The sequence below is a fragment of the Hemiscyllium ocellatum genome, chromosome 14 (assembly GCF_020745735.1).
Source record: "Hemiscyllium ocellatum isolate sHemOce1 chromosome 14, sHemOce1.pat.X.cur, whole genome shotgun sequence".
Taxonomy (NCBI): Eukaryota; Metazoa; Chordata; class Chondrichthyes; order Orectolobiformes; family Hemiscylliidae; genus Hemiscyllium; species Hemiscyllium ocellatum.
Window position 1 is genome coordinate 20,138,782 of NC_083414.1, and position 12,121 is coordinate 20,150,902.

General features: G+C 44.3%; 1 protein-coding gene across 1 annotated transcript in view; it reads left to right on the forward strand.

The window, feature by feature from the left end:
* Nucleotides 1-12,121, forward strand: part of LOC132822284 (calcium/calmodulin-dependent protein kinase type 1-like) — a 197,027-nt gene that overhangs the window by 169,457 nt on the left and 15,449 nt on the right. Inside the window, exons 5-7 of the mRNA XM_060835460.1 lie at nucleotides 3,949-4,087; nucleotides 6,199-6,325; nucleotides 9,837-9,912. Of these exons, the coding sequence (XP_060691443.1) occupies nucleotides 3,949-4,087; nucleotides 6,199-6,325; nucleotides 9,837-9,912 (342 nt within the window). The remainder of the gene's footprint in view (nucleotides 1-3,948; nucleotides 4,088-6,198; nucleotides 6,326-9,836; nucleotides 9,913-12,121) is intronic.

A 12,121-nucleotide genomic window follows, 5' to 3' on the forward strand; every position in this document is an offset into this window, starting at 1 on the left:
TTGTTGCAGTGTATCCCATAGAGTGTTCATACTGTGACCACAGTACAGCAGCGGTGGAGGCCATGTACACTGATGTCAATGGCAGGTTCACTGTGCATGTGAAATGCTGTCTTATCTTCCATTTTCACTCTTAAGTTTTGAGCAGCTGCAAGCGTCTGTTGTAAAGGCTCGTGGTTCTGAAGTGGGTTAATGAGATTGCATAACGCTTCACCCAACCTGATGATGCCACATAGATGGAGAAGAAGCAGTTTAGCACAAGGTCCTGTTGGAGAGAAAAGAATCATCTTTGGCTCCTGATAGACTTGGTCTTTTTGCCTAAAGTGTCAATGAAATTTACAGTTTATTGTAAAATAATAGGGATATCTTGTCACAATAGACAAGTATCCCCTCATTAAGACCAAATAATGGTTTACCCTTTACAAATACTCATTAGATAGACCCACTGACTTAGTATCGTGCAGTGATAGTGTCCCATCTCTGAGCCAGGAGACCTGGGTTAATATCCCATCTGCACTAGAGATAACACCTTTGAACAAGTTGACTCAAAATAATTTGGGCAGGAAGCAAGCGATGTCCACAAATACTTTCTGCCTTTAGAGAGAGGTTAGAGACAAAAAAACTGCAGATGCTGGAATCCAAAGTAGACAGGCAGGAGGCTGGAAGAACACAGCAAGCCAGGCAGCATCAGGAAGTAAAGAAGTCAACTTTTCGGGTGTAACTCTTCTTCAGGACTCTTTAGAGAGAGGTGGGCACCTCAGCAAGTAGTGCTTTATCTCTCCTTCCAACTCCATTTTAATTTAGCCCCCTCACGCTCTCCCTACCTCTATGTCAGCTTTGGTGGTCTGTATTGCCCTAATGGGTTTTGCACATAAATTAAACAGTTGGAAAACATTGATGATTTGCTGGTGGTGGTTAATGGATGAAAAAAATACCATAGATGATTTAGTGATGGGAAGAATAAATGTTCAGATGCATGTAAGAGCACCTCTGGATATAAAACGAACAGTAACTTAGACAGGAAGACAGCACTCTACCCCCATCACAAGAACCAGCTGCCAGTAGTTGGTAGAGCACAACATGTGGCATCATCCAGGGCTCCTGCTGAATATCGGGACAAACTTGAAGCTTGTAGATCGGAGTGGTTCTGGGAGGGTGAGCTGCTTGGCACTGAACACTTTCTTTACTCAGCTTGCTGCCAGGATATTGATCTGGTTCTGTGGAAGGGTCACTGGATCCGAAGCACTAACTCTGATTTCTCTCCATGGATGCTGCTAAGTTTTTCCCAGCAATCCTGTTTTTGTTACTGATTCCTGGTGGCTCAGTGGTTAGCACTGCTGCCTCACAGCACCAGGGACCTGGGTTTGATTCCAGCCTCAGACGACTGTCTGTATGGAGTTTGCATGTTCTCCCCAAGTCTGTGTGGGTTTCCTCTGGGTGCTCCAGTTTCCTCCCACAATCCAAAAGATATGCAGATTGGGAGAATTGGCTGTGATAAATTGCCCGTAGTGTTCAGGGATGTGTAGGTTAGGTGCATGAGTACGGGGTAAATGTAGGGCAATGGGTCTGGGTGGAATTCACTTTTAAGGGTTGGTGTGGGCTGAAGGGCCTGTGTCTACACAGTAGGGATTCTAATTTCCCAATTCTGCAGGTTTTTTTTGGCTTTTTTATGATTGATCTGCTTGCTCCACTTCAGCTTCTGGATTAGAGGTCAGCTCCCAAAATGGTGAAAATGTGGAACTCAGCAGTTGTGAGATCAAATAAAATAATGAAATAAATACAGAAGCTGGAGATTAGAAATAAAAACAGAAAATACTAGAGAAACTTAGCAATATCTGTTGAGAGAGGATCGGAGTTAACGTTTGGAACATCCAGTTTTGAAGAACAGTCCCTTTGGACTTGAAACATTAGCTCTGTTTCCCCCTCGGTTTGCTGCCAGACCTGCTGACTATCACCAGCACTTCTCATTTTTTCTTGTGTTGGATGCAAGCAATGCTCAAGAAATACTCATAGTGTCCTGTAGATGGTGCTGTCACACTACACAATGGGCTCCCAAAATGTGACCACTAGGTGGTGGTATGGTTCCATTTGTCCAGATGATGTTTTAATCAACAGTTTTACAATAAATAAACTGTTTGGCTCAATCTACTTAGTGTTGATGTGCTTGCTCCACAAGAGCGTTCTCCCACTTCGTCTAATCGTATCAATAATGCTCCTTTCTCCTTCAAAGATCTAGCTTCTCCTTAAATATAAAGGTTTGAATACACCTACAAACAGATTCAAGAACAGCTTCTTCCCTGCTGTTAGCAGACTTTTGAATGGACCTCTTAAATATTAATTCTGATCTCTCTCTCTGCACCTTCTCTGTGGCTGTAACACTGTATTCTGCACTCGGTTCTTTTACTCTGTTGCTCTTTGTACGGTACATTCTGCCTGCATTGCACAGAAAGCAGCAATTTTCACCGTGTGTCAGTACTTGTGACAACAATAGATCAAATCCAATCAAATGTGTGTTTGCTAATTGTCTCAAGCCCTGTGGCAGCAGGTTCCACATTCGAACTATACTTTGAGTAAAATTATTCCTCCTTGAATAGGCAGGGGGCTGAGGGTCCAGTGGGAATTGGGATGTAGGCTATCTCTGAGAGAGCGAGGTGGAGCAGAGGGTTGCACTGACAGCAGAGTGTGAGGAGCTAGCCTCCATTTGTCTGGTCTATACATTAGTTTGTATAAAACTCATTCTCTGATCTCAAGATCATCCTTTGCTACTGTTTTCTTGCACTAACCAATGATCTTGGTTTTCTCACCTATAAGTGCCTACAATTTTTATAAATTCCAGAGACTGGAGTGATTTGTTTCACCGACGATTATATTGTTGGATGTTCACGAGAAATGAGTGTTGGGACCTTCCCCGTTACTTGAGCATTCCTTGTTCAGTTTCCATTTGTAATGAAACATAAAGTGACATGACACTGTTAACTCCTGCAAGACTCTAAATTCTTTCTGTAGGTCGGGAGCCAGACTAGGGCCGGCACAATGCAATGAATTATTTATATTTTATTTTCAGGAGAAATACATCTAAATCTCCAAACCATGTTGGCCGCATACCTCATAGTTTGAATTTTCCCAGCAGCTAAGAAGGGGTTGTTCGAATTTAAATTAGAATTAAGATTAGATTTTATTGTCATGTGTACTCAAATACAGAAGAAAAGTGAAAATTGTACAATGTCATCATTTCCAGCACCATCTGATGTACAAAGTGACCGAGGTACGAAATCTTAGGTATGAAGTAGAAAAATAAAGGAAGAAAGTTAAAACTTAAACATTGCAGTCCATCTTTGTATTATGTAGAAAAATAAAGAAATGAAATTAAAGAAATAAAGATCTGAAGAGGATCTGTTCTGAGAGAAAACCGAGCCCAAAATGTCTTGGATGAGGGCCCTCTGCTTGTAATGACTTGGCTTGTACTGTAGAGTGCACTGTCCATTTGTCATCACCGTTTTAGTAAAAGTGGATGCTTGTTGGGATTGTAGATTGTTGTCTGTTCAAAGTCAAGTTGTTCAAAGTCGAGGGCATTTTAATTTAACACCAGAGTGGCAGTGAGTGTAAGTCTGACTGGTGGTGTTGGGTATGTGTGTGGAGGCAGTGCATTAAGCGTGTCACACAAGAAGGCTGGTTGCTTATCTTCCTGGTATTTATTTGAATAGCACCAAACTCCTCAATGTAGCTGATGGCAATGCATTATGGTAAATGTACATCTCTGCATTTAGATTATGTCTGTTTATATTGACTAGGTAAGTCTCCGGCATTTGTTCCGATAATGTGAAGCATAGATCTTGTCCTTTTCAGTGTGTGGATAGGATTTCCCATTGTGCTTCATGGGAGCGATACGTTGATGTTGAATATCATTGTGCATTGTCCCTCTATCATTGTGTTTCCCTTGATCTTTCACAGTGTGTCTGGTGGAGAGCTGTTTGACAGGATAGTGGATAAGGGCTTCTATACAGAGAAAGACGCCAGTATGTTGATCCAACAAATCCTGGATGCTGTCACGTACCTGCATGAGCTGGGCATTGTACACAGAGACCTGAAGGTATGTGGGTACTAGGACAGACATTACACAGGTTAGAAACTGTATACAGTAAAACCCCCTGTATCCACAGTTTCAGTCATCCGTAGTTTACCACGCCTTGATAATATGACACAGAACATTCCAGAAATAATTCCAGGGGGCTACTGAGGAGGTAGATTTCCCATTTAAATGATAGGGTTCGCTACTATCCATGGTTTTGGGCATCCGGGGTAGGTCTTGGAACGTATCACCCATGGATACAGGGGTCACCTATATTACTTTTTCCATTCAATGTCTCTCAGCTTTTGAACAGTGCCACAGGGATTAAAGCTGGACCCGCAATTATTAACACAATTTATATGAATGACTTGGATGTGGAGAGTGAATGTACAGTAGCCAGTTTGGAAGATGGTAGGAACAAAGACTGCAGATGTTGGAAACCAGAGTCTAGATTAGAGTGGTGCTGGAAAAGCACAGCAGGTCAGGCAGCATCCAAGGAGCAGTAAAATCGACGTTTCGGACAAAAGCCCTTCATCAGGAATTCCTGATGAAGGGCTTTTGCTTGAAACATCAATTTTCCTGCTCCTCGGATGCCGTCTGAACTGCTGTGCTTTTCCAGCACCACTCTAATCTAGAGTTTGGTAGATGGTACAAAAGTGGATATGAAGGCTTGGGGTGAGGATGACACAAAGGGTCAGCAGAGGGATATAGACAGGTTTAAGTGAGTGGTCAAAAGCTGGGTGGATGGAATATAATATATGGGAAACGTGAGGTTACAATCTTTGGCAGAAAGAATAGAGGAGCAGAATATTATTTAAATGGAGAAAGACTGCAGAAAGCTGCAGAACTGTGGGATTTGGGAATCCTCACCCCTGAATCACAAAAAGCTAGCATCTATGTTCAGCAGGTAATAAGGAAGATAATTGGAATTTTGTCCTTCGAATTCCCTTTGTTTAAAAGGAAATGAAATAGAAAAATATGAAGGTTTGGCTAAAACGATACAAGGCACCAGTCAGACCACAGTTTGAATACCATGAACAGCCTTGGACCCCTTATCGAAGGAAGGATATACTGGCATTGGAGGCAGTCCGCAGAAGGTTCTTAAGGTTGATGCTAGGTACAGAGGCACTGAGAGGTTACGTAGGTTGGACTGTACTCACTGGAGTTGAGGAGAATGTGAGGTAACCCTATTGAAATATACATGATTCTTAGGGAATTTGACAAGGTAGATATGGAAAGGTCATTTCCTCTTGTGGGAGAGTCTATGACTAGGCAGCATCATCTCAGAATAAGGGGTCACCCATTTAAGACAGAGATGAAGAAGAATTTCTTCTTCTTGTGAATATGTGGAATTCTTCATTGCAGAAGGCTGTTGAAGCTGGGCCATTAAGTATATTCAAGACTGAGGTTTTTAAACAGTGAGGGAATAAAGGGATATGGGGAAAAAACAGGAAAGTGGAGCTGAGAATGATCAGATCAGCCATGAACTTGTTGAATGGTAGAGCAGACTGGATGGGCTGAATGGCCTGTATCTGTTCCAATGTTTTATGGTTTTGAATAAAAACACCGGCTATCACATCCACATAAAGGAAGACTGCGTTTATATGGGACATTTCACAATCTCCGAGCATTTACCCCCCAGCCAGTAAGCTAAAACAATCAGAATCACAGAATTGTTGGAGTATAGGAAGTGACCATTCAGCCCATCATATCAGTACCAGCTCGCCCATTCAACATTTCACTTGGTGCCATTTCCAGCATGCTCCCTATAACCCTACACATTTTCCCTTTTTAGTGAAGGGTCTAATTCCCTCTGAACATCTTGATTGAAGTTACCTCCACCACACACTTGGGTAATGCACTCCAGAACCCTCACCTCCCAGTCATTGTCTATTTTGCTGCTTTCGCCCATGACTTTACATCTACTCCCTCTCACTCTCCAATCCCTTCATGAGCGGGAATAGTTTCTCCCCATCTACTCTGACCACGTCCCTCCTGATTTGGAATACTTTGCTCAGACCTTCTACTTTTTAATGTTTGGCAATGTCTGTACATATGCTCTGCACTGTGTCTCACTCGATAGAAAGACTCTGTGGCTTTCAGTGAATGTTTTGTTGCATTTAACCCTGTAGCCAGAGAACCTGCTGTACTACAGCGTTGATGAAGATTCCAAAATAATGATCAGTGACTTTGGCCTGTCGAAAATTGAGGGCACTGGTAGTGTGATGTCCACAGCATGTGGTACCCCAGGATATGTGGGTAAGTCCACACAACCACTGCAGACCAGACCGAATACGCTGCAGTGATTTACTCATTCACTAATGTCAACATTACGTTTGTCCCTGAGAAATGATAAGAGGTGTTGTTTCCCATTCTAGATTTTTTTTGTTCATAGACACTATTAGCCACTTCGGGAGTAAGTGGGACTTGAACCGAGGCTCGAGAGTGTGTTGCTTGGAAAGCACAGCAGGCCAGGCAGCATCCGAGGAGCAGGAGAATCAATATTTCGGACATAAGCCCTTCATTAGGAATGAGGCTTGTGGGCTGGCGCTGAGAGATAAATGGGAGAGGGGAGGGGGATTGGTTGGGAGGAGGGTAGCTGAGAAAGTGATTGGTGGATGAAGATGAGGGAGAAAGTGATAGGTCAGAGGGGGGAGTGATGGACAGGTCCGGAGGGCGGTGCTGAGTTGGAGGCTTGGGACTGGGATAATGTGGGAGGGGAGGAATGAGGAAGCTGTTGAAATCCACATTGATCCCGTGTGGTTGCAGGGTCCCAAGGCGGAATATGAGGCATCCTTCCTCCAGGCGTCAGGTGGTAACGGTTTTGGCAGGAGGCCCAGCACTGCATGTCCTTGATGGGATGGGGAGCTGAAGTGCTCAGCCATGGTGCGGTTGGGTTGGTGGATGCAGGTATCCCAGAGATGTTGTCTGAAACAATCGACAAGTAGGCGTCCTGTCTCCCCGATGTACAGAAGACCACACCAGGTGCAATGGATGCAATAGATGACCTTGGTAGAGGTACAGGTAAATTTCTGATGGACGTGGAAGGATCCCTTGAGGTCTTTGATGGAGGTGAGGGGAGTGGTGTGGGCACAGGTTTTCCATTTCCTGCAGTGGCAAGGAAATGTGCCAGGAGTGGGGTGGGGGGGGTGGGGAGTGGACCTGACGAGGGAGTTGCAGAAGGAATGGTCTCTCTGGAATGCCGATGGGTGGGGGGAAGTATATCTTTGGTGATGGGGTTCGTTTGGAGGTGGTGGAAGTGGCAGAGGATGATGCGATGTATGCAGAGGTTGGTGGGGTGGAAGGTGAGGATCAGGGGCATTCTGTCCTTGTTGTATGGAAGGGATAGAGTTCAAGGGTGGTGGTGTGTGAAGTAGAGGAGATACGCTGGCGGACATCGTCAACCTATTGGAGGGGACGTTGCGCTCATGGAAGAGGAAGGCCATTTGGTTTCCTAGCTCAGTGGTAGGGTCACTACCACTGCACTACAAGAGCCCTCCAAATTTGATGCTGTACTGACTGAACAACCAGGGCTTTACTTGCTGGTTGTTGCTTTTTTTTAATTCAATCGCGGGAGGATCGTATCACTGTCTACGACAGCATAAGGGCAGTTCAGAACCATCCATGTTGTTGTGCATCTGGAGTCAGAGACAGGCCAGGTCAAATAAGGATGGCAGCTTCCTTCCCTAAAGGAAGAAAGGACATCAGTGAACCCAGTGGGTTTTCCCATTAATTGGCAATGGTCATCTTTAGACTTTTAATTCCAAATACTTATTGAATTAATCTGCTGTGGTGAGATGTGAACCTGGGTCCCCGTTATCTGGGTCAAGAGGCCAGTGATAATATCACTAGGCCACTGCTTCACCTGTCAAAAGAGTCTTTCCCTAATCTCTTGCCTTTGTAAGCGACTGTGGCCCAAGAATTTGTGGAATTAGTTTTCTTCTCAGGTCTTATTTGTCAGAATGAAAACGTCAGTAAGAGCACACTCAGTGGATGAATAGGGTAATTGCAAACCATGTGGAACCAGAGGCTGATGTTTGGTTTGAGCCAATGCTCCAGCTACATTTCTGGTTTTGAACCAAGCCACAAGTATGAGTGTAAGATTGATGTTAAATGCTGTCCAGGAATGCTGGGTGGCGCATGTTAAAACAGACTCCACACCTAATGTGATTGTGCCAAGGTAGGTTAGTGTGTAGTGGGACTGTGGGGACAGAGGAATGTCTGAGTGGATTTTAGAGGGATGACATCCATAGGAGGACGGTAAACCTCTTCAGACTGACAATTTTCCAACTAGGAAACTTCAAAAAAAAGTTGGGAGAGAATTTTACTTGTAACTCAAAGAAGGATCAAATGGACGAAAACTCAGTCTGTAAAAGATTTCCCCAGGACTATTGTTAGCACAGGAATTAACACCATTTGAGACGCAGTGAACTGGGGTCTCTAAGAAAGTAGCTTGAGGAATGGGTCATCGAGACAGTGTAGTTTCTTTCAGCCTTATTGATTGTTTGAGGTGTTCTGAGACCATTACTTAATCTCATTGAAGAGATGTAATGGTGTGAGGGAGTTACATTATAGCAGGGTTTATTTGCAAATGCTCAGGGATTTACATTAAGATATAAGTCACTGTAAATGAAAGACATACACAGGAAAACAGACTGAGCAGAAATGGAGATGGGTGAGTTGTTTGAATGAGGAATGGGCTTAGATTTAGATTGCGGTCAGTGAAGATATTTTTTTAACCAACCTACTCCAGGATGCAGTAGCACACTTCTGAAGTGGGTGGGATTTGAACTGAGGCCTCCTAACCTAGAGTTAGGAACACTACCAATATGCCCTCTTTACACCAGGGTTCCGTTCTGTTTGTTGTCTGGCAGAGGAGGACAGTGTTACCTGTTCAGGGAGAAAGTGAGGACTGCAGATGCTGGAGATCAGAGCTGAAAATGTGTTGCTGGAAAAGCGCAGCAGGTCAGGCAGCATCCAAGGAGCAGGAAAATCGATGTTTCGGGCATGAGCCTGAAGAAGGGCTTATGCCCGAAACGTCGATTCTCCTGCTCCTTGGATGCTGCCTGACCTGCTGCGCTTTTCCAGCAACACATTTTCAATGTTACCTATTCAGCCTGTCCTCTGTCAGAAGAGGGCAGTGTTACTTGTTCTGCCTGTTGTCTGTCAGAGGAGGACCGTGTGTTATCAGTTCTGCCTGTCAGGAGAGGGCTGTGTTACCTGTTCTGCCTGTTGTCTGTCAGAGGAGGACCGTGTGTTATCAGTTCTGCCTGTCAGGAGAGGGCTGTGTTACCTGTTCTGCCTGTTGTCTGTCAGAGGAGGACCGTGTGTTATCAGTTCTGCCTGTCAGGAGAGGGCTGTGTTACCTGTTCTGCCTGTTGTCTGTCAGAGGAGGACCGTGTGTTATCAGTTCTGCCTGTCAGGAGAGGGCTGTGTTACCTGTTCTGCCTGTTGTCTGTCAGAGGAGGACCGTGTGTTATCAGTTCTGCCTGTCAGGAGAGGGCTGTGTTACCTGTTCTGCCTGTTGTCTGTCAGAGGAGGACCGTGTGTTATCAGTTCTGCCTGTCAGGAGAGGGCTGTGTTACCTGTTCTGCCTGTTGTCTGTCAGAGGAGGACCGTGTGTTATCAGTTCTGCCTGTCAGGAGAGGGCTGTGTTACCTGTTCTGCCTGTTGTCTGTCAGAGGAGGACCGTGTGTTATCAGTTCTGCCTGTCAGGAGAGGGCTGTGTTACCTGTTCTGCTAATCCATAATTTTCTGATTTTTCCCACAGCTCCAGAGGTTTTGGCTCAGAAACCTTACAGTAAAGCAGTTGACTGCTGGTCCATAGGAGTCATCTCTTATATTTTGTAAGTTATTTTCATCAGAATCCAGTTTTGAAAAGGATCAAATGAATCTCTCAGTTCAAATCTGTGATTTGAAATAAACTAATCCAGCAGAGACTAGGATTTGAATTTTCTTTGAATGACTTTAACCATGTGTCAAATCCACTCGAAATTCCTGGGATGATTGACTTGGATCTGATGGCTGGAAGGTCCTATTGAAATGAATAAGGTTGATCCCAAAAGCAAAATGCTATGAATGCTAGAACGAGGAACATGGGATTTAAAGGTCAGAGTAGGCCGTTCAGTGCCTCAAGCCTGATCCACCATTCAATAAGATCATGGTTGATCTGGTGTGGTTTCATTCCACTCTCCCTCGGTCTCCCATAATCCTTGGCCCTTTTGTCTATTAAAAAATCTAACGGCCTTAATTGACTCGGCCCCTGGTTTCTAAGGAAGAGAATACTACATTCTTCTGACCTTCAGAGACTGCAAATTCTCATCACTTCCATCTTAAAAGCTTTTCAAAACCTTACGTAAAAAAACGAACAAAGGTTGCTGGGAATATTCAGCAGGCCTGGCACCATCTGAAAGCCTATAACCTTTCATCTGAACTGGGGAAGGTTAGAAATGTCACAGGTTTTAAGTGAGTTAAAGGATGCAGGAATAAGACCAGAAGATATAAGAGCAGAATTAGGCCATTTGGCCCATCAAGTCAGCTCTGCCATTTGATCATGGATGATATGTTTTGATATGTTCTCCTACTCTCCTGCCTTCACGTCTTAACCCTTGATCACCTTACTAATCAAGAACATATTAATAAACCTGTCAGCTCAGCGAGCAAACTGACAACCTGAACCTCAACCTGAGCTACAAATCTTCTCAAAAATTGCAAACCTACCTGCCTCTGTTTTCAATACACTTAATGAGTTCACCTCTATTACTTTCTGTGGCAATAACTTCACTGATTAACTACCCTCTGGGAGAAAGAAATACTTCCTCATCTCAGTTCTAAAGCGTTGCCCTTCACTCTGAGGCTATGCCCTCAGGTTCTAGTCTTTCCTGTCAGTGGAAACGTCTTGTTAAGTCTCCATGTCAAGTCTATCCAGGCCTCTCAGTATTCTGTAAGTTTAGTCAGATCACTCTTTCGAATTCCATCGAGTATAGACCCAAAACCCTCATGCTTTCATATGACAAGCCCTTCATCCCCGGGAACATCCAAAACCCTCCTCTGGATTCCCTCCAAGGCCTTTGTTAGATACAGGGCCCAAAGCGACTCTCAATAATCCAAATGTGTTCTGACCAGAACCTTATACAGACTCAGCAGTAGATCCCTGCTCCTATATAGTGCTAATATTGTGTTTGTCTTCCTAACTGTCAACTGAATCTGCCTGTTAACCTTATGTGAATCCTGCATTAGGACTCTTAAGTCCCTTTGTGCTTCAGAATAGTACAAAAGGGAAGGCCTGAGATTGTGGGGAGGCCTGGAGAGACTGAATAAAAGAATTTATGGTGCAGGGCCAAAAGGATTAGAAATGGAACAAGCTGCTGTGTGAACTGGAGATGTAAATGGCAGACGAGCGTCTGACAGTTAGCATCTGAGAGCAAAAACAGTTTGCACTGAACTGTACAAAAAATAGGAAACAAAATGGGGACCACAGATGACATTCTGAAATTTTTGAACTGTGTTGAATCCAGAAGGCAGTAAAGGACCTAACTGAGAAATGGTGAGCTGTTCCTATACTGTCCCTGACCTATGTAGAGATGGGATAATGCTCACTGGGAACTAAGTATAAAACATGTAACATCTACCACTGCTGCAGCAGACTCTTGAAAATCTCTGGAACGACCTGGCATCTTGTAAAAGTGAGTACTGATTGTCTGTGGGTTTTGAGATATGTTGTTTTATGTCAACATGCCAATATGCACTGTCATGGGAACATGTCACAGGGGAAGCTGTTGGGAATGAGGGAGGAACGGGTCAGGGACAGTTACCAAGTTGATTCAGAAGCTCTGTGTTCCCATTTCGAAAAATAAAACTGCACCGGGTTTAGCTCCAAATTGGAAGAAAGTGAGGACTGCAGGTGCTGGAGATCAGAGCTGAGAGTGTGGTGCTGGAAAAGCGCAGCAGGTCAGGTCGGGCTTATGCCCGATTCTCCTGCTCCTTGGATGCTGCCTGACCTGCTGCGCTTTTCCAGCAACACATTTTTCAGCTCTTGGCTCCAAATTGTTCATC